This window comes from Nuphar pumila, chromosome 17 (assembly GCF_984573655.1).
Source record: "Nuphar pumila chromosome 17, dmNupPumi1.hap1.1, whole genome shotgun sequence".
Classification (NCBI taxonomy): Eukaryota; Viridiplantae; Streptophyta; class Magnoliopsida; order Nymphaeales; family Nymphaeaceae; genus Nuphar; species Nuphar pumila.
The window spans coordinates 322,450-347,110 of NC_143265.1; the positions used below are offsets into that span (position 1 = coordinate 322,450).

Below are 24,661 nucleotides of genomic sequence, written 5' to 3' on the forward strand. Positions count from 1 at the left end.
TCGAATGCGAGCCAAAATTTTTGAGCATTTTCTTGGTGCTTATTGAGCACTAGGTTAATAATGTGCTTACACTTGATCACCCCGAGTATGGGTCGGGATTTTGAAAATCCTTGGTGGTGCAGTGAATTGCATAGAGAATAAAAAATAGAAACTTAATATGTGCACTTATAACCTAATTGTGGGACTCTGGGTATACCTGAAAGACAATATATGTTACCGTTTTTTCAGGGTTCTAGGTACACCTGAAAGACGATGTATGTTACCAGACACATGTTCTACCTTGGAGAGAGTAGATGATACAAGCTTCGTGGGACAATTACGTTTTTGTGAGAGCGAGGCGTCTCACCCGATCTCCAGCCCTCCGAGTTAAGGGGCCAAGACTACCAATGCGTCCTAGGTGGTGGATCCAAGTCTTCTGCAGAAGTTTTCCTCGGTGCATCCAAATTCTTATTCTGCCATTGGTGTCGTCTTCGTTGGGTATCCGTACGACTAATCATACGGGGCATTAATTGAAAAAGCATAACAGACCCCCGTGTGGTCTAGGTCCGCTACGATGTTGAATGCCTGTGCATACTCACAGGATAATTAACAAGAGAAACATAAAGTCAATTCATTCTTAGACATGTTTAAGTACACTCAATGATGAAAGTTGCAATTGTTATAAAATATATATGAGCCATTCATGTGATGTGTAGCTGCATCAACGTTTTCTTCATAACCTTGTATAAGATGAATAGTCTTATTAATGCTTTCACCATGAATATGTTGTATTACATGAATTGTTAATATTTCAATATCATTATTGTGAGTGTGTTGCACATATATAAATGAAATGAACACATGACACTGAGCACATTCTTATAGATATAATGCTTCTTACTTAGACGGAGTGTAGTCTGATCCCATCTGAATTATTATTTTTCAGGTAGTGATTAACATTAACTCTAATTAACTTTAATTGAAGTATAATTATTGAATTATTGGACATGAATTTTGGATCTGGATTCAGATCCAAGATCCAAATCCATATCCAAAATCCAATTGGATCCCAAGATGGATTAGTTCTAATTTAATATGGGTCTTGGACTGAGTCCATATCCATATTAATTTGGATCATGCACATTTGATCCAGTGTGATCTAAATCCAGACCCGGCCTGTCGAGGCAGTCCTTTTTTGAGAAATTGCGATTTTCGGGCCAACCGTGGCCTGAATTCGAAAAAGTAAAATATCGTTGAACTCAAAATTTCAAGATGCATTTAAAGATATAGAACTCGAATTTTGCCTCCGAAATTCTCCTAAATTTAACTCGAATTTTGCTTGAATTTAAAGGTTAAAAAAAACTTTTTTTCACATTTCAGTTGGCTCGTTTAACCCTTGTTGATGAGACCTGGGCCAAGCCCAGACTTAAATAACGTATGCCAAATCTCAAGGTTTTCTCAATTTCTCTTTCATACTTAGCCAAATTTTCAGAAATCTCTAATTTAACTATGTATGAAAATAAATGGTATTACATCCCTAACGTACCGAATAAGTGCATGTATACATCTAAAATATGAAAAGTTATTAGAATTCTATACCCTCGTCAATCCTACCCCCTTAGGATTGATACCTACAATGATCAATATAATCATATCAAAATTTCTAATTTACATAAAAAAAGAATTAAATTAAACTATTCATACATTTCATCGTAAGAAATTCAAATACTTCCATAACAGTATCTAATAATCTTACCAGTGATGAAGACTGCTCTGGAGCACGAGCTATGACTTGGTGCCATTTTTGGATATGACTCAATTGCCAAAAAGAAACTTTTGGTATAAAAAGATGCTATAATGTAAGATTTTGTGGTGTGCTCTGATACCAAAGCTGTAATGACCCCAACTCATACCCGTTAAAAAGGTGATTTTTTTTAAACATTTATAGAAACATTCTCAGAGACCGGGGCCTTTACAGTCATAACCAATCCACAACCGCAATGGGTGTTACATTACCATCAACGAAATAAAATCAACTTCATTAATTAAATTATAGAGTCTAAGATTAATGTGCAAATGAAAATAAATAGACAAAAAGTAGAGCCACTCTTTCCCTAAGTAAAACTGTCAGGCAATTGTGTAGCCCTCGTAGCTTCTCGTTGTAGCAAGTTCCCGCACCAAGTTTCAGAGGCTGTGAAAAACATAAAAATAAAGGTGTCAGAATTATAGATCCTATATACGAGTCCTTTTAGTGAATCAAATAAGTAAAAAAACATAAATATGATTCATGTAATATTTTAGAGTGCTATAATTACTACAAATTTATTATTCAAATAATCATTCATTAAATAAGGAACAAATATTAAACAATAAAAAATTATTATCATACATTAGGGAGCAATTATCATGCAACCATTAATTTAAACAAGAGAATATGTAAATATGCATGTTCTAATGCATAACAGAAATATGCATGATATCAATGCATATGCATGAATAAATTCTTATATTTTATCAGATTTTTCTTTTATATGCATGTCTCTATTAAATGCACACAATTTTTGTTCCTTTTTTTATTACAATTGCCCGCAGATACTCAAAATGGGTAAGCAATTCTCAATGTCAAGTTAGGTACTCAGTTGTAGCATAACATACAATTTATATTTTATTACTGAGTTTCTCATTTAGCTCTTGACCGATATCAGGAATCGACACCCTTCATCGAAATATTAGAAATCAACATCTAATGTCGGGACACTAGGGAAATCAACATCCATTAATGCCACTTTCTTGGTATACCAAATACAACAGCTGTGTCTATACGCTACCCACAAGCAAAGTGGAAAAATCTCCATAAAACCATGGCTGAGAGGTGAACCACCTAATTGGGTTTAGGGGCAACAATGCAAACGGAGTTTTAGCATCCTCACGGTTCTCCAAAATCGCAACTCCAGGATTCTCACACTAAAGAATGGACATCTGGGAAACATAAATAACAATCTGCTCTTCTCTTTATCTTTTTATTTAAAACAATGATTTACAACAACAATAACTACGCCTTTATCCCCAAATAATTGGGGTCGGCGATATGAACCAAATAAGAAAATCATTTTGGGTCTTCCACATGAATCCTTCTCCTCCAATCATTTCTATCCAAAGTCATGTCGTCGATGAGGTTCAAAGAATTCATATCCTTTCCATCCAAGTCTTCTTAGGCCTACCCCGACCTCTTTTAACTAATATATTTTCCCATTTCTCCATCCTTCTAACTGGAGCATCGTTAGGCCTTCGCCGAATATGTCCAAACCACCGTAAACGATTCTCTCTCATCTTATTTTCAATGGATCCAACGCCTAACTTCTTACGTATCTCCTCGTTTCGAATCTTGTCTTTTATTGTATTTTCACATATCCATCGAAGCATACGCATCTCAACTACACTCATTTTTTGAATATGATGTCTCTTGGCAGCCCAACATTCCGTACCATGTAGTAAATCAGACCTAATTGTCGTCATATAAAACTTTTCCTTCAACCGCAATGGCATTCTACAATCGCACAACACTCCAGTTGCACTTTTCAATTTCATCCACTCAACCTTTATCCTATGATTTACATCTCCATCAATTTCTCCATCCTTTTGAATGATAGATCCCAAATATTTGAAACAGTCATCCACCAGTATTTCTTGCTCACCAAGCTTCACTACACTCCCATCACTACTTCGTTGCTTACTAAACCGACATTCCATATATTCTGTCTTACTCAGCTTAAAACCTCTTGCTTCCAATGTCTGTCTCCATAATTCTAACTTAGCATTAACCCCAGCTCTAGACTCATCAATCAAAACAATATCATCAGCAAACAACATACACCACGCTACATTTTCTTGAATTGATCTCGTAAGCTCATCCATCACTATAGCAAATAGGAAAGGGCTTAATGTAGATCCTTGATGTAACCCAACCGTTATAGGAAAATTGGTTGTCACCCCTCTACAAGTGCGAACATTGGTTACTACTCCTTTGTACATATCTTTAATTATACTAATGTACTTGAGAGAAACACCTTTCTTCATCATTGTCCACCAGAGAACATCCCTAGGTACTCTATTGTATGCCTTCTCCAAATCAATAAAAACCATATGCAAATCTTTGTTCCTCTCTCTAAATCTCTCAATAAGTTATCTAAGAAGATGTATAGCTTCCATAGTTGATCTTCTAGGCATAAAACCAAATTGATTCTCTGATATCATGACAACCTTCCTCAACCTATACTCAATCACCCTCTCTCAAAGTTTCATAGTATGACTCATGAGTTTTATACCACGATAGTTTGTGCAATCTTGTATATCACCCTTATTCTTATATAGAGGCACCAAAATACTCTTCTTCCACTCATTAGGCATCTTATTTGTCTGCCAAATCTTGTTAAAAAGATTTGTCAACCATTCTAAACCTTTTTCACCAAAGCATTTTCAAGCCTCGATAGGTATACCATCTGGGCTAACTGCCTTTCTTGATTTCATTTTCTTCAAAGCCTCTACAATTTTTTTCTTTTAAATCTTGCGCATGAAGTTGCGATTCATCTTATGAAAAGGAATAGAGAAGTCTCAAAGATCCCGAGCTTGACTTCCATTAAATAGCTTATCAAAGTAATCTTTTCATCTCTCCTTAATCTCCTCATCTTTGACTAAAACCCTTTGCGTTTCATCTTTGATACATCTAACCATACCCAAATCCCTCGATTTCCTATCTCTCATCTTTGCAAGCCTATAAATATCATTCTCGCTCTCTTTGGTATCCAACTTGTCATAAACCTCCTTATATACCTTATCCCTCGCGTTTCGAAGTACTTTTTTAGCTTCATTCTTTGCTATCATATACTTCTCCAAATTCTCATTATCACGTCTCTTACTTAGATTTCTATCACTCTCTTTTAACCTTAATAGCTAATTTGACATCCTCGTTCCACCATGATGTATCCTTACCTAGCGGTGCACCGCCTTTAAACTCACCGAATACTTCCTTAGCCACCTTTTTCATGCAACCCGCTATCTTATTCCACATTGATTCTAAATCCTCCTCGAGATACCAATCAACTTATTTAACTACCTGTTCTACAAACATTCCTTTTTTAAAACAATGATTTATTTTAATTTGTTATTTCACAAATCAACATGCAAAACAATATACATTTCGCAAATCAACATGCGAAACTCATCACATGACTACATCCCGTGGCAACATGGAACAATGCAATTAGTTAAATAAATATTAAGTTGATTTTTGCGATGTATAAGAAAAAGCTACGCATGGAGCAATCCCTGCTCAAGGCTCACACGACCTATAGTGATCCACTTTTGATCATTGATGCATCTAATGCAAAAACCATAATGAACATGCCACTTATGCATTCATTTAACATGCTTTCAAATGCACATTCATACATACTAAAGAAGAATGTACATGAATAACCATTTTCATATGCGTGTGTTCACGTGATCATGCAAAATACATGTTTCTTTTCATGAATCATCTCATGCTTAATATGCAAACATTCATGCAAATATGTATATGCAGAACAACATAAATTTTCAGGTTTGCACATGCACATGTAAGTAACATTGCATTAAAGATCTTGATCATGCATAATCAACCAGTCATAATCATGCGAAAACTATACTCTTGTCATGCAGGAAATCTAAACATTTATTATGAGCAAGCTTGAAAATACATGCACCAAACAGAATTTTAATCGAGTTCAATCAACGCATTCAAGGTGCACAAATCTGAATATTTGCCTTGCTAAATCTGATTCCACATTAAGCATTCCACACTTGTGAATTTAGTCTAAATCGTGGGCATTCATTATGCAATGTTCTTGAACAAGTAAATCTGAAAGTGCATCTAAATCTGCAAATACATTACATGCGACTCTGTACATGTGTGACATATTCCCTATACATATTTATTTTATTGAAATCTGTCAAGTCTTTTCTTTTACACATTTTATATATTATTTTTTTTAACTTCTTTTGATTCACCAACCTGCCGGGCCTAACTGCAGGTCGGCTGAGGCCTGAACAACACCAACACTGCCCGGTGGAACTACAATCAGCTCGGGTTTCATCTGAACACTGTTACCCGACCGAACTGCAGTTCGGCTGGGGGTTGGTTCAGCGAATAATCGTGCCCAGCCGAACTACAGTCGGCTGGGACTTTGCACAGGGCGCAAAAAAATTCAGTTTGGTATATATATATTGTTTAATTTTTTATTCTGTTTTAAATCTGTCCAGAAAAACTTTGGATTTTAAAATCTATCCAGAAAATCCTTGGGTTTCAAAATCTGCCCAAAAATGACTTTTATATATTTTTTTGAAACCGACCCAACCAACAGTTGGCTGGACACCCAAATTTGGAACTGCCCAGCCGAACCGCAGGTCGGCTGGGTTGTTATCATGTAATGCCAGTGCCCAGCCGACCTGCAGTCGGCAGGGCCTTTACCAGCTTAGCGATGCCCAGCCGACTTGTCGCATGGGCTTCATAGTCTGAAAAACATTGCTCAACCTACTTGCTGTAGGCTGGGGTTTTTCTACAGGCCATTTTGGTTAAGCGTGAACACTATAAAAATAATTGATGGGAGTTTAAAAAGGGTGGCAACACTTAAAGAGAGGAGGAAGTCACTGCAAGTTGCTTCCACGAAATCTTGGTAAAAGTGTAAAACATTCATTGAATTGGAAGCATAAGGTAGTCTCAAGGGCCAAAGGGACTTGTTCTAAGGAGAACAGATTCACCCAACTTTCCATAATGAATGGCAACATCCCCCATCCTTGGGGATATCATCTATTTGAATGGTATATGTTGATGATATAAGGACCACTTATTATGAGAGCTTGTGATGGCAATTCATACCGACTAAGGAATCATGTTTATCATTAGAATCAAAAGACATGTATTAAAGAAACACCCATAAATTGACATCTAGTCCTTCACATCGAGTCAGAACTGACCGTACACATGATGTGACAGATCTGTCCGCCATTGCAATGGTCAAATCTGTCCAGATATGTTCGTACACATGACGGGACAGATCTGCCCTTTGTACGTCTCATATATTATATATAAATATAAATACAAATGTAAATATATAAATATAAATATAAATATAAATATAAATATAAATATAAATATAAATATAAATATAAATATATAACAACAACAACAATGCCTTCATCCCAAATAAATATAAATATATAAATATAAATATATAAATATATATATATATATATATATATTCTTTTATGGATCAAGTTCGATTTCAAGAACCGCAGTCACTTGTCTACTTGTTCAAAATCATCCACTTGTCCAGCGAACAGATCTATCCATGATGGACAGAACCGACAAGGGTTCAGATCTGGCCAAATCTGCCCATCATCTCGATGGCCTGATCTGTACGCATATTCCATGGGACAGATCTGTCCCACATATATACATATATACATTGTTTTCACATATGTATATACGTACATAAAAATGAACATATAGATATATTTTTGTATATTAGCGTAGGAACCAAAAACACTTATTCTAAACTTGTATACATCGATTTTCATGGATCAGAACGGTGAAAAACCAACTAGAATACATGGTTTTCCTTCAAAATCTTGCTTAAAACCTATTTAGGCTCTCTTTTTCATCCGAAACAAAAGAGAACACCCATACCTTGTTGACGTTCAAAAAGGGAGATGGATGAAACGTCAAATGGTTGGAAAGGAAGATGATCTCCTCTTCTTCTTTCTCCTTCCCTTCTCTCTCTTTTCCTCTCTCTGTTCGTTTTCTCTTTCTTTCTTTCTTATTTATTTGACCCTTTTATAGAAAAATAAGCCCTTATCCATCTAGCTCCTTCTAGTGTGGGCTGGAGAGAGGACTTCCCATTTGGGAATCCTTCTCTACCCTCTTTCCATTTTTTTTGAAATTCTTTTTATGTTGGCTTTTCCAAAGCTTTCCCTTTTCCAAAATTTTTTGATACACCTTTTTGTTTACTCTAGAGTCCTACCATTAACAACTTTTTTAAAATGCGTAATTAATTATAATTTAATAATTAATTAATTAATAGTTAATTATTTATTAAAATTTAAATATAAAAAAACTTTCAGAGTGTACCTTATCCCTCTGGGAGTCTTTTTAAACTCTAAATAACTTTAATTCAAGCATAATTATCCAATTTGAAGCTATATTTTCGTTGGTCATGGATTTTGGATATGGATTCAGATCCAAATCCAAGATCGAAATCCATATCCATATACAAAATCCAATCGGATCCCAAGCTGGATCAGTTCTAATTTAATATGGGTCTTGGATTGAGCCCAGATCCATATTAATTTGGATGGCACATTGGTTTCAGTCCGATCTAAATCCGGACATGGCCCGTCGAGGCGGTCCTTTTTTGAAAAATTGCGATTTTCGGCCCAACCGTGGCCCAAATTCAAAAAAGTAAAATACCGTTGAACTCAGAATTTCAAGATGCATCTAAAGATATATAACTCGAATTTCACCTCCGAAATTCGCTTGAATTTAACCTAAATTTTGCTCGAATTTAAAGGTTAAAAATAAAACTTTTTATCACATTTCAGTTGACTCGTTTAACCCTTGTCGATGAGACCTCGGCCAAGCCCAAACTCAAATAACGTATACCAAATCTCGAAGTTTTCTCAATTTCTCTTCCATACCAAAAAGAAACTTTTGGTATGCAAATATGCATATGCAAAACAACATAAATTTTCAGGTTTACACATGCACATGTAAGTAACATTGCATTAAAGATCTTGATCATGCATAATCAACCAATCATAAGCATGCGAAAACTAGACTCTTGTCATGCAGGAAATCTAACATTTATTATGAGCAAGCATGAAAATACGTGCACCAAACAGAATTCTAATCAAGCTCAATCAGCGCATTCAAGGTGCACAAATCTGAATATTTGCCATGCTAAATCTGATTCCACATTAAGCATTCCACACTTGTGAATTTAGTCTAAATCGTGGGCATTCATTATGCAATGTTCTTGAACAAGTAAATATGAAAGGGCATGTAAATTTGCAAATACATTACATGCGACTCTGAACATGCGTGACATATTCCCTATACATATTTATTTTATTGAAATCTGTCAAGTCTTTTATTTTACACATTTTATATATTACTATTTTTTTTAACTTCTTTTGATTCACCAACCTGCCCGGCCTAACTGCAGGTCAGCTGAGGCCTGAACAACACCAACACTGCCCAGCCGAACTACAGTCGGCTGGCATTTCATCTGAACACTGTTACCGGACCGAACTGCAGTTCGTCTCGGGGCTGGTTCAGCAAATAACCGTGCCCAGCCGAACTACAGTTGGCTGGGACTTTACAGGCACAACATGGCCCAAAAATTTTCAGTTTGGTATATATATATATATATTGTTTAATTTTTTATTCTGTTTTAAATCTGTCCAGAAAAAACTTTGGATTTTAAAATCTATCCAGAAAATCCTTGGGTTTCAAAATCTGCCCAAAAATGACTCTTTTATATATTTGTTTGAAACCGGCCCAACCAACAGTTGGCTGGACACCCAAATTTGGAACTGCCCAACCGAACCGCAGGTCGGCTGGGTTGTTATCATGTAATGCCAGTGCCCAGCCGACCTGCAGTCGGCAGGGGTTTTACCAGCTTAGCGATGCCCTGCCGATTGGGCTTCATATGCTTTAAAACACTGCCCAAACAAGCGATTTTTGTTAAGTGTGAACACTAGAAAAATAATCAGTGGGAGTTTAAAATGTAAGGGTGGCAACACTTAAAGAATTAAGGAAGAGGAGACTGTAAGTTGCTTCCATGAAATCTTGGTAAAGGTGGACAACATTCATTGGATTGGAAGCATAAGGTAGTCTCAAGGGCCAAAGGTACTTGTTCAATGTTGAAGAGATTCACCCAACTTTCCATAATAAATGGCAACATCCCCCATCTTGGCAGATATCATCTAGAATTCCAGGATATTTAACAATTTGAATGTTATATGCTGATGATACAGGGACCATTTATCATGAGAGGTTGTGATGGCAATTCGTACCGTCTAAGGAATAATGTTTGTCATTAGAATCAAAAGACATGTACTAAAGAAACGCCCAGAAATTGACATCTAGTCCTTCATATCAAGTCAGAAAAGAGTTGGAGATGATTTTGTGCCATGTAACTAACATATATAAGAAAACCCAAGATCTCAGCACTTCAACAAAAACGTGTAGCCTATACCGAAAATGAACATGGCTATGTTTCACCTTTCTCTGGTCATGTAGTTATCATATTTCGTCAGATCTGACCGTACACGTGATGGGACAGATCTGTCCACCATTGCAGTCGTCAAATCTCTCAAGATATGTTCGTACACATGATCGGACAAATCTGTCTAGATCTGCCCTCAGTATGTCTCATATATTATATATATAAATATAAATATAAATATATAAATATAAATATATAAATAAATAAATAACTATAAATATATAAATAAATATATAAATATATATAAAATATATATAAAAATATATATAAATAAATACATTATATATATATATATATATATATATATATATATATATATATATATATATATATGTGTGTGTGTGTGTGTGTGTGTGTGTGTGTGTATTTTCTTTTATGGATCAGGTTCGATTTCAAGAACTACAGTCCCTTGTCTACCTGTCCGAAATCATCCACTTGTCCAGCATACAGATCTATCCATGATGGACAGAACAGACAAGGGTTCAGATCTGGCCAGATCTACCCATCATCTCGATGGCCAGATCTGTCCTCTCATTCCATGGGACAGATCTGTCCCAAATATATACATATATACATTGTTTTCACATATGTATATACATACATAAAAAGGAACACATAGATATGTGCATATATATTAGCGTAGGAACCAAAAACACGTATTCTAAGCATGCATACATCGATTTTCATGGATCGGAACGGTGAAAAACCAACTAGAATACATGGTTTTCCTTCAAAATCATGCCTAAAACCTATTTAGGCTATCTTTTTCATCCGAAACAAAAGAGAACACCCATACCTTGTTGACGTTCGAAAAGGGCGATGGATGAAACGTCAGATGGTTGGAAAGGAAGAAGATCTCCTCTTCTTCTTTCTCCTTCTTCCCCTCTCTCTCTTTTCCTCTCTGTCTCTTTCTTTTTTTCTTATTTTTTGACTCTTTTATAAAAAAATAGGCCCTTATCCTTACAATTCCTTCTAATGTGGACTGGAGAGAGGACTTCCCCTTTGGGAATCCTTCTTTACCTTCTTTCCAATTTTTTTGAAATTCGTTTTATGTTGACTTTTCCAAACCTTTTTTTTTCCAAAATTTTTTGATACACCTTTTTGTTTACTTGGGCAAGTGTGAACTCTTCTAGAGTCCTACCATTAGCAATTTTTTTAAAATTCAGAATTAATTATAATTTAATAATTTATTATTTATTAATAATTAAATATCCAAAAACTTTTAGGGAGTACCTTATCCCTCTGGGAGTCTTTTTTAACTCTAATTAACTTTAATTCAAGCATAATTATCAAATTTAAAGTTGTATTTTCGTTGGACATGAATTTTGTATATGGATCCGTATTTAAGATCCAAATTCATATCCAAAATCAAATCGGATCCCAAGCTGGATCAGTTCCAATTTAATATGGGTCTTGGATTGAGTCTCGATCCATATTAATTTGGATCATGTACATTGGATCCAGTTCGATACAAATTCGGACCCGGCCCGTCGAGGCGGTCCTTTTTTGAAAAATTGCGATTTTCGGGCCAAGCGTGACCTGAATTCGAAAAGGACCGATGTGCTGAGTCTTCTCTCTGGATTTTTCTTTTTCTTTTTTCTTTTCTGTTTTTTGTCTATATTTTTGAGGATTTTTATGAGTTAGGTTTTGCTTCATTTGTGTTAAGGTTTTTCTAGATTCCTTATATATATAACACCCCGATTTGGGACCTTGAGAGTTCGAGTCCGCTTGGTATTACTTTCAAGAGAAAAAGCATACAGAGTTCACATAGAGAAAACATGACAATTTTTTTTCATTCTTTTTCAAATAACTCGCTTTTTTTCACAAAGTTCATTATTCATAACATAAAAAAATAACAAGTACATAAATGTTTAATGGCAAGAAAATAAAACTATCAAATAACTTTGCTAAAGTAAAAGTAGCCGATAACGACCTGCCTGTGCTAGTGTAACTGAAACCTACAATTGTAATTACACAGGGGGTGGGTCTACAACTCAGTAAAGAATAATTATAAGCAAATAAAGACTGTAACTTACAATTGTAGTGGGCTCTAAGTCCCTAGTCTGAGTTTACTTTAGTTTTGACATACCACATAATTTTGTATGTTTTAATTATCCCCCATTTGACTCTCTCAAATACTCGCTCAAACCAAACTAAAACACTAAGTTGGGTATACCGGTCATAGCCGTCTATGGGCATAGCAACTCATATAAAATACCTCAATTCTACATGTCGGCCAGACAATGAACCATACACTCCTAGTAATCCCCAATCCCCACACCACCAGGCACTGCAGTGAAACAAAAAAGGGGACCCCACCAGTAGCTAGCTAGGAAGTCAGACTTAATCTCAATCTCGGCATGGTTCATACTACATCCTAACCATGATGGTTTTCAACCATCCATTGTTGTCTAGAGTTCCAAACACTGTGTAAATATAACCTTAAGTCATCTTTTAAGTTCATTACATTGAACCATATTCTCAAGCTCGTTTTTCACTTGTTCTCTCATGAGTGATATCGTGAAATGATTACGACAGATCTCACTCTCAATCTCATAATGGCATTAGGGTTCACACTTATCTCCTACTAAACATGCAACGATGTAGAGTTCCTATATTGTTAAATCACCGGCGACCCACTCTCCATGGTAGCTGCACTCTGGACGCAAACCAGGTAGCCCTTTTCATAGGTCGCCACTTCCGGGATTTAGGGAGTTATTCATGCTAATCTCAATGTAAAAGTCATATGACATGATTATAATAAAAAGAGACTCAAGTCTAATTGCAATATCATTATGATGCATGTTATTTGCAAATCATAACATAGATATGCTATCACAAAAATAATCTCTCTAATATGCATGACATATCACCAAATATCGTTAAACTCAAAATTTCAAGACGCATCTAACGATATATAACTCAAATTTCACATATGAAATTCGCCCGAATTTATCTTAAATTTCGCTCAAATTTAAAGGTTAAAAATAAAACTTTTTATCACATTTCAGTTGGCTCGTTTAACCGTTGTCGATGAGACTTGGGCCAAGCCCATACTCAAATAACGTATACCTAATCTCGAAGTTTTCTCGATTTCTCTTCCATACTTTGCCAAATTTTCAAAAATCTCTAATTTAACTATGTATGAAAATACACGATATTATAGATAGAGCTATGGTTTTGAACAAAATTATACTTCCCACCTTGATAATGGCAATGTTGTTGGGCTTGGATAAATAAATGTTTCCCTTTCAGTTTATCATTATTCCTTTAATGCATAAATTTTACATGCTCCTTGTTGATATGTTTTTTTCGTTTGAGTTGCTAGCTTGCATATTTTAGGTACTCCTTGTTAATATGTTTTATTTGCTTTAGTTGCTAGCTTGCATATTTTAGGTGCTCCTTATGGTGGATGCCTCTCTTGATCTGCTAGGTTGCCTCTTTCAGGCTAGCTTCTACCACTTCATGCTGCATGTACTAAATTATTATGTTACTCTTATTACCTTATAAATTTTTTGAATGGTTCTAGCTATTTTCTCTGATTAGTGTTGTTTAATTTCTTTCTCAGACTGTATTGGTTCAGCCTTTAATGCAAAGGGAGCAATGCAGTGCCCAAATTGTCGGAAAATCGAGAAAGGACAATGGCTGTATGCCGATGGATATCGTCCATTTGCAGAACTTAATGTTCATGAATGGATCTACGACGATCTATATGATCTGAGCTACAGTGAACTGGTAAGATGCTGATTTATCACTGGTGGCAGGAATGTACTCAATAAGCAGTGAAAGTTTCCATTGTCTTGTTCCTGTTCTATTTTGTTCCATGTTTACATTGGCTTGTTTGGATCATGACAATGTATGTGATGTTTTAGTTGTTGAAGGCCTTGTCTCTTAGTTTATGGCGTCAACATTATTACTCAACATTAGTGGAAGGAACAGAAATATTAGTGATGGCGATGTGTCAGATTGGATGTAATCCGACATCCAACCTCCATTTAGTCAGATTCGGTAGCCAAAATTGGATCTGATTAATAATTGGGTCCTGTTTCAGTGTTGAGCTTTGCATTTGAATCTGAGTAAGAATCCAACTAAATCCAAATCCAAATGTGTAAAATTCAGATTTTAAGCGTGCTGGATCCGGATTCAGTTTTAGCCAACCCTATCTGACTCCAAATCTGATTAGGTCAGTAATGCCTAAATCTGGCCTGAGTCTGGACCATTTACATCCCTAAGAAATATGCGTGATATAGGTGTTGCTCTATTTGATTACTATTATTTAAAAAAATGTTGACCTTTTCCCCATAGGGCCCATACTCTTTTATGGGCAGAATCCTCCCTTGGATGTGCCATGTAAGACTATTAACTGAAAAACACAAGTATGCTTCAATTGTTCTGGTTGCGTCTATTTATTTTCAAACAAAACAATTTTTAGTGGAAAGAAAATTAAGAGGGTTCTCATTCCATCATGTACCATGATTAAATAAAGCCTGTCATATGCAAAAATAACAAATATTGAACATAAGACTATCCTTAGGTTCTGCATGTTGAAGACTATCTTGTGAGATTTTAATTTTTTTTATAATATTAGTAAATTTTAAAATAAAAACAATGAAAAATATCAGACATAAAGTTAAAATATTTCTCTCTCTCTCTCTCTCTCTATATATATATATAATCACCATGATACATTTAAAATAGATGACATTCAATTTAACTTTGATTTTATCAGGATTTTCATGTTCTGTGAGTTCAATTTTATAAAATCATAAGGATTTCAATTTCTTGCAATGGTTGTCACTTATGCTGTTTCTATGAATATAATAAATGACAAAAATATGTCATATGTACTCTTAACCCATATAATAATCAACTAGCCTTATCACAATCACATGGGGTCAGCCTTATGGGTCTTGTTTCTCCATTTCCTCCTATCTAGAGATACATCTTTCTTCATTTTATGATCTTTCACGTTGCTCTTTATGGTCTTCAACTAAGTTTTCAATGGTTTTCCTCTTTCTAATTCCCTCTACTTGCAATCATGTTAAATGTTAACCTTTTTTAGTGATGTTGTGATAGGCTTCTAAACGATATGTCTACAGTCTAAATTATCTTAGACAACATTCTCTAATTTTTTATTGGTAGTACTCCTTAAGTTTAGGTGTGCCTCTGAGGCATGTAATGAAGCAATAAGATAATAGGTGAACTTCATTTATGATAAGAAATATCAATGCACTTGATTAGCTTCCTTCCTATCTAGAAAACTCTTGAGGTATCCCATGATAGTCATATTAAGGCTGCCTATGAGCTGCTAACTGATCACAGAAATAAAAGATTTGTTATGACTTGTAAAGTAAAAAGTTAGCAATGCCTTAAGAGAAGCGAATAAATGATGTCAGATGAGCAGAGCAGGGATGAAAACCAGCTTGAAGCACTGCAAAATTAAATATCTCAAACTAGCATGAGGAGCATATATCTGACCGTGGGAGCCTTCTGCATATGCTTGAAAGACTTGGTCAACACAGGATTAGGAGATGTCTCCATATAAACTTTGAAATGAATATCCTATTTTGGAAAAACATTCCCAAAATCAGAAGGGTCCAGCAGATTGCAACAACACATCATTGTGAATGGTTGCCACTTGTCATGTGGGAAAGAAGTGCTGGTGTCTTATTATAGTCAAAACTGAATTTCTAAGTATCTGCCTTGAGATTAGCTGCACCCCAAAGCAGTTAGTGAAGCAGACTTTGAGCTTGATTCATGTACAGCCACATTAGAAGATGCCAAAAGGCCCATTTAGAAATTCCTCATTTCCATCTGTTTTTTATCTGTCACAAATTATACTTTAAAAAAGTTCAGAATAGATTAATAAGTATATTAAGAATCTATGACCTAAACAATACTGGATAGCCATAAGACCACAACTAGATTGGATAATGCTTTTTGCTCCATCAAGTAATAAGATAGTACAACTATTTAGATTAAAATTCACTGTAATAATTGAGGCATTTGTTGTCATATCTAACCTTTGGCATGCTGATTAAGGTATTTGATTTCACTATTTTTTCTTCTTTTTCTTGCTTTAGTTCTTTTTGATACGTTAAAGCAGGCAACCCTCTTTATGACTGTCTTATCTGTTTCATAGAGTGATGTTGAACCATGACTTTTCAGGTGCATCATGATTATTGTGACTTCATGGTATATTGAGAAGAATAGGACATAGAGGAGAGGAGAGGACGAAGAAAGAAGAGAGAAAGAGAGGGCGACAGCTATGGGAGAGAATGGCCAAGAGGTTGCTCTATTATTTGTAGTGATTAGGGTTTTGGCAGAATACTAGAAATACCTTGGGTACATAGTAGGTTTATAAGTCTGCCATTACATACAGTGAACTGTGTGTTCCTTCCACTAATACAAGCTTAATATATATATATATATATATACATATATATATATATATATATATATATATATATATATATATATATATATATATATATATATATATACATATATAGCAGAACCCCTCAAGCTGTACATGGGAAAGCATCATGGACAGCTTGTTTTCAATTGCTAATGCATGTGTGCATAAAGGCCTTTAGTAAACAAATCGGTTACTCAATCTTTTCCAAGCATAAATTTAGTCTCCAACTCATGATTCTAATCTTTTCACAAACAAAATGCTTATTCAACTCTATGTGTTTGGTCTTATTATGTCGAACTGTATTAATAAATATCATTATTCCATTCTTGTTATCATAATATGAAATAAAGGCGAAACCTCGCTGAGAAATTACCTTGAGCAACACAGGTGACTATGGTTGCAATACATTAGGCTGATTCACTATGCGGTATGTATTGCTGGTTGTTGCTTATAATCTTGTGTTTTGCCTGGAAAATGTCATTAGTTGCATCTTCTGATGAGTGGTTCAACAAAGTTGTATGGATTATTTATATTTGCATTTTATTTTTCCAGGCTTTTGGATTGCAGTGGTGTCCATTTCCGGGGTTTGCACAGATATCATCATTATTTGAGTAAGCTTGATGGATCTTTTTGGAACTTGAAATTTAATTATACAGCTTTCTGCTTTTGACAATTTTGGTCAATTTTCTTTCTTATTTGATGTTTCTAATTTGTTTGAAGTTTCTTAACTGATCAAATTATTCTTTCTAGATGCTACCTTTTTTCTATGAAGAAACTATCTTGAATCAATATCTCTTAAGGTTTTGGAAGGGGGATAGAAAAACCAACATTCCTGGGAACACTGTCTATATTTTATTATTTTCAACCACAGATTATGTCTCAAATCACCTTTGAGATTCACTTGACTATTGGGCATCAGATTGCATACTTTGTTATTTGCATTATAATAGGTGACTGTTGAGTTCATATTCTTATGTGGTGTTCTTCTTTAAACCACACTATTCTGCATTCAACTACTTTTGTGTTCCCATTATATCTTAGTTTGTATATTGACTGTAGATCTATGCATTAAAAGGTGTAAAAATATTTGTAATTGAAAATTCACGATGATTTGGCTCTCCATCTATGTCACATGGGTGCGGGTGCGGGGGTGCGGCACTTTCAAAAACCTTAGGTGTGGGGGTGCGGCAGGGGCAAGAATGTAATATATATATATATATATATATATATATATATAGAGAGAGAGAGAGAGAGAGAGAGAGAGAGAGAGAGAGAGAGAGAGAGGGTCCCGCTGCGCGGTCAGCGGGCGGGGGGCCAACAGGGGCCGCCTCTGGCGGGGGGTTATAGGGGGGCAGCCCCCCCAAGATTTTTTTTTTAAATTCCGCAGCCCATTTCATAGGGCAATTTTAAAAAAAAAATTCCAAAAAATGTACTGAAATGACCCTGGGTGCAGTCAACGCACCCAGGGTCGGGTTGACCGCACCCGGTGCCGCACCCGCGTCGAGTCGCGTCGACGTGGGTGCGACACCCTGCTAGCCGAATCCCTGTTACATAGCTCTCCATCACTGCTGCTAAAACCCATAATGGGGTTTGAAGACTATGCTATAGAACTTGCTATGGTATCTATTCTTTAGGTATGATAAGCTGAGAGTTTCAGAGACATGATTCTGATTATATGTCTTATTGGTATCCTCTCTATATATTTTGGGGCTTATGAACTAAATTGTTTGAATTTTGAAATTCATGGTGATCTATGTCTCTCCAGGTGTGTTGTTAAAACCACACTAGAATATAAAGAAAACATCAGACTTTTTTTCCCCTTTTCTTTTGGTAGCAAACTCCATAGACATCATTATAGTATATATGCATTGGGTATGTTAAGCTCATAGCCTCATAGTCACTGATATAGGCGATATTTTGTAAATGTAGCTATAATATAGCTGTAAATTCATAAAACGATATTACTGTGAAATTGTCTATGAAGAGACAATACACATACAAGCATAAATACTTTATAAAAGAAGTGCACAAAAACACTCTCACAACACTTGAACAAAATACACAAAAGCGTAAAAATAATAAACATGCAATAATGCATGTATTTCATAAAAAGGAGCAAATGCTTGAGACTCTCAAGCTTAAGGAATTACAAGGGGGAACACCCCTATTTATACAAAGCAAAAGGGTGCAAAGGGGGGGCTCTCAAAGGAGTCGTTGGGGAGCCCCCAACGGTCACATTTGTGACCGTTGCCCCCCCCCCCCCCCCCAACGACTCTATTGGGGGACCCCCAATGCATCTTTATGAAAAATATAAAAAATAAAAAAAATAAAAAATAAAGAAATGCAAAATACAAAAAATAAATTACAACATATTCCTAAATGGAATATGCGCAAGATTACAAGAATACCCTTTTCGGGTAAGAAAATAGAATATGTATAAATATATATATTTATATATGTAGATATACATATACATATAATATATTATATGTATATGTATTTCTAAGTATATAAGTATATATATTTATACTTACAACAAGGTTTTTGGAGATACATTTTAACACCCCCCTCAAACTTACGGTGCTATAACCGCAAGTTTGTCAAGAAGGAAATGAAATCTGGGCGAACATAGTGCTTTTGTGAAGAAGTCTGCAAGTTGATACTCAGACGTCACATATGGTAGATCAATGACCTTCTTCAAATATTCTTCTCTGACATAATGGCAGTCCATTTCTATATGCTTTGTTCGCTCGTGAAAGGTGTGATTCTTGGCAATATAAATTGCACTTTTATTGTCACAACATAGCTTTGTTGGTTCTCTGATAAACACTCCCATATCTTCCAAAAGACGTCGAATCCATACAATTTCCATGGTGGTAGATGCCATGACTCTATATTCGGCTTTAGTGGATGGCAGATAGACCTTCTGTTGTTTTTTGCATCGCCATGAGATCAAAGACTCACCTAAGAAAACACAAAAGCCAGTGGTGGAGTGACGGTTACTAGGGTCACCTCCCCAATCTGAGTCAGTATAAACAAGTAATTTTAATTCAGAGGAAGAAGATAGAAATACTCCCTTATTCATTGTTCCCTTCAAATATCTGATGATGCGAAGCACAACACTCATATGAACGGTTGTAGGAGCGTGCTGAAACTGACTGGCGATGTGTATAGCATGTGACAAATCAGGTCGAGTAATGCTAAGATACATTAAAGATCCTACCAACTGCCTGTAGGGAGTAGGATCGGTTAGATGAGCACCGTCGTCAATCTTCATTTTTGCTCCCACAACTTCAAGAGTTTCGCATACTTTGTCATCAGAAATTCCTGATCTGTCAATAATCTCACAAGCAAGTTTAGACTGAGATAGAAAATAATCACGTTGCGAATAGACAACCTCAATTTCAAGAAAATATGTCAGAAAACCCAAGTCTGACATCTCAAATTTTGAAGTCAAGACAGACTTAATACCCTTGACTCCTTGAACATCGTCACCTGTAATTAACATGTCATCAACATAGAGTAATAATATCACAATCCCTGCATTAGATTTTCTAGTAAATAAAGCAGTGTCAGTATAACATGAGGAGAAACCATTTTCCAGCATTACACTGGTAAACTTGTCATACCAGGCTTTGGGGGCCTGTTTCAAACCATAGAGGGCCTTTCGAAGACGAAAAACTTTATCTTTAGGAATCTTTATGCCTGGTGGAGCATCCATATACACTTTTTCGTTAAGATCACCATTTAAAAAAACATTTTTCACATCCATTTGAAAAATGTTCCAATTTTTAATAGAGGCAATAGTAATAAGACATCTAACTGTAACCATTCGGGCTACAGGAGCAAAAGTTTCTTCATAATCAATTCCATACTCTTGCTCATACCCTTTAGCAACTAAGCGAGCTTTATACCTTTACAAAGATCCATCACGCTTAGTTTTAACCTTAAAAACCCATCGACAACCTATAGTTTTCTTTCCTATGGATAGAGTTTGGAAATCCCAAGTTTCAGCCTTTTTAAGAGCATTCAGTTCATTTTGCATAGATACTTGCCATTCTAAACATTTTTTAGCTTCTTCAAAATTCCTTTGCTCAAAATAAGAGTGAATGGCACTAAGACAAGCCCTATACCGGGATGAGAAAGAATCAAAATAAACAAAACGAGTTGGAGGTCTCCTATTCCTTTCAGATCTTCGGTGATCGAGGGTAGGAACAAACTCACTATATTGGTCCATAGCACTTCTAAAGGTGTCTTGATTTCTATGAGAGTAGGTTATTGGATCACTTGAAATTCTACTTTCTTGTTCATTGAGTGAGTTATGTTCACCAATATCACCATCATTTTCCTAATCATGATTCGATGATACATCATCATCACTAGATATATCATCATTACAAGACAATAAGTCAAAAATGAAGGAATAATCAAATTTTTCTTGTTGAGAAACATTTTTTTCAAATCCACTTTCATTTTCTAAAAAAGTTACATTTTTAGAGACATATAACTTATCATCTCGAAGATCATAACAACGAAACCCTTTTTGAGTTTCGGAATATCCAAGAAAGGCGCAAGGGATAGCCTTGGGGGAGAGTTTGTCATTCTTATCCGTAAGTATAAAACACTTACACCCAAAAACCCGTAATCTACTATAATCAGGTTCAAGCTTATACAAAATCTCAAAAGGGGATATTTTTCCTAATATTCTTGATGGTAAGCGATTTATCAGAGAAACAGAAGCAAAAGCTGCTTCTGCTCAAAAGTTTTTAGGAATGTTTTGGGAAATAAGAAGGGTCCTAGTGGTCTCAATGATGTGCCTATGTTTTCTTTCGGCCAACCCATTCTGTTGAGGAGTTTTAGGACAAGACCTTTGGTGAACAATTCCATGATCCTCAAGATATACTTTAAATTGATTGGAGAGATATTCCCCTCCAGAATCACTTCTAAATATCTTTATATTACTGTTGAATTGATTCTTGATCATTGAATGAAAGGTTTTAAAACACGAAAAAACTTCATGTTTGAACTTAAGAAAATAAATCCACGAATATCTGGAAAAATCATCCACAAAAATGACATAATAAGAAAAGCCTCATTTTGAAGCAACAGGTGCGGGTCCTCAAACATCCGAATGAACAATTTCGAAAGTTTTAGAAGAGAACATAGTTCTTTGCTCAAAAGACAAACTTTGCATTTTTCCGAGAATACAATCATTACAAGAAAAAGAACTTTTACATAGGTCTTTAGCAAAATGTAAATAAGACAACTTGGTGATATTAGGATGACCAAGTCTCTTGTGCCATATATTTATATCTTTTGTAATGTTTTGGGCCACATTACAAAAAGATTTTGGAACTTGAAGAGATTCCATATAGTATAAGTCTCCTTTTCTAAAGCCTTCCCCAATCAATTTCTCGGACCGACGATCCTGTATTAAACATTTATCACAAGAGAATTTAATATCGCAACCATGGTCCGAGAGTTGAGAAACAGAGAGAAGGTTTAAGTTTAGTTTAGGTATAAATCTAATTTTTGAAATAAAAAAATCTTGAGTTTCAAAATTACCTTTTCCTTTAATTTCAAGAGAGGTTCCATCCGCAGTGAAAACAAAAGTGGGAGAAACATTTTTTGAGTAATCGGAAAGTGAAAACATGTTTGGGAACATATGAAAAGATGCACCGGAGTCCAAAAGCCAAGAGACTTTACCTGGAAAAGATGAAGTAGACACGGCGGCATCGGAGGTAGCTCCCTTGAGAAGAGGTTGAAGGGCTTCCACTATTTGATTTAAAGAGAGTGACCCACTTGATGATGCCTCCTCCTTTTGTGGTACACCGGTGGTAGCCATTGCAAGAAGCTTTTTCCATTTGGGACATATGGGTTTGATATGTCCGGGTTCTTTACAAAAATGACAAATAATTTTGCTATAGTCCCTTTTTCCTCTTTGCCCACCATTTTCACCTTGATTTTGTGATTTAAAATGAGGGGGACGATAGGTTTTAACATTGTTCCCGGGTCTTGATACGGCATTGACCTCATTGCTTTCTTCATGATTACAAGGAACCACAAGAACACTTGATCCTTGCTTACATAAACTCATACGAGCTTGTGACGGAGTTCAATTGCCTCTCCACTCCATTTTGGTTCAAGCATGGCAAGCTCGTCCCAAATGGAGGAAAGATCGACAAAATATTCCCTAATAGTCATTTTACCTTGAGTAAGAGAGAGAGCCTTTTTTTGAAGATAATACTTATGAGATAGATCCCTCGATGTATACATTTTCTCAAGATAATGCCAAGCTTCCGATGCCTTTTTGAACTTAATAATGTTGGCATTAATCTTAGTTTCAACGGATGAAAAGAACCAAGAAAGAATCTTGAAATTCTTCATTTCTCATTCATCGTGCTTATTAGAATACTCTTCAAGAGCTTTAACCCTTTCTTTTCCTTCAAGAATCTTGATTTCACTTCCGTTAACCACAATTATTTTGGGTTCCGGTTCCGGAATTGTGCCTTGCACATAACCCCATAGCCCCTTTCCTTTTATGTGAGCCTCCATGTTTCCGGCTCACATATGATAGTTGGACCCATTTAATTTGAAGCCAATAGTAAAATGAGACTCTTTTTTGCCCATTATGAAGTAAAGAGAAAGGGAGAAATGATGTACCAACACAATTTTTCAAATGCTAGCTTGCGCAAGATCCTTCTAAAATATTTGAGAAGCAAGATCCACCACTCCAACCTCCAAAGATCCGAAGGCACACTTTTCGAGGTTTTTGAAAAGAAGAGAATCCCACGATCCTCTATCACCAACCAAGCTCTGATACCATGTGAAATTGTCTATGAAGAGACAATACACATACAAGCATAAATACTTTATAAAAGAAGTGCACGAAAACACTCTCACAACACTTGAACAAAATACGCAAAAAGCGTAAAAATAATAAACATGCAATAATGCATGTATTTCATAAAAAGGAGCAAATGCTTGAGATTCTCAAGCTTAAGGAATTACAAGGGGGAACACCCTTATTTATACAAAGCAAAAGGGTGCAAAGGGGGGGCTCCCAAAGGAGTCGTTGGGGATTCCCCAACGACTCTATTGGGGGACCCCCAATGCACCTTTATGAAAAATATAAAAAATAAAAAAAATAAAAAATAAAGAAATGCAAAATACAAAAAATAAATTACAACATATTCCTAAATGGAATATGCGCAAGATTACAAGAATACCCTTTTTGGGTAAGAAAATAGAATATGTATAAATATATATATTTATATATGTAGAGATACATATACATATAATATATTATATGCATATGTATCTCTAAGTATATAAGTATATATATTTATACTTACAACAAGGTTTTTGGAGATACATTTTAACAATTACAAGCTAAATATCACAATATTTTGAAAATATCAAAAATTTATATATGTCACAATATTATCGGGATAATATCACGATAGTATGAGTTACCTTTTACCCTTTTTAATTCTTTTCTATATCTTAACCACGTTTTTCTTCTTTCTTTTATATTTTTTACTTATTTCTTTTATTATATGTGCATTTTATTATCTAAACATGTTATTTTCTTACTTAATTCTACTATTTTTATATTTTAAAATTGTTTAAGCACCAAGTTTTTTTTTCTGAGATTTCCTGAGATTTATCGACTAAACTTATATTATTGTGAGAAATTGCCTTGTCGAGATATAGCTCAGACTGATATTTGTGACTATGGTTAAGCTGCAGATCTATGACCAAGTAAATTATTGTTGGAAATCCTGTGTTGGGAGTCAAGTTTCAGGGAAGATTGATTTTTTGATAGGGTTAAGAATGAAAAATGTGTTAGTTCAGAACTTATGAATAAGAATCTCAAGAACACAAATTGGTTGGTCAGGACCAGAGTTCAAACCAATAATGGATCAGAGAAAGAAACTGA

At 35.3% G+C, this 24,661-nt stretch overlaps 1 protein-coding gene across 2 annotated transcripts in view; it reads left to right on the forward strand.

The window, feature by feature from the left end:
- LOC149811280 (E3 ubiquitin-protein ligase IPI1-like) overlaps nt 1–24,661 on the forward strand; it is a 54,386-nt gene that overhangs the window by 16,531 nt on the left and 13,194 nt on the right. For both annotated transcript variants that reach the window (XM_089992615.1, XM_089992616.1), the window contains 2 exons: nt 13,870–14,036; nt 17,272–17,330. In XM_089992615.1, the coding sequence (XP_089848741.1) occupies nt 13,870–14,036; nt 17,272–17,330 (226 nt within the window). The remainder of the gene's footprint in view (nt 1–13,869; nt 14,037–17,271; nt 17,331–24,661) is intronic.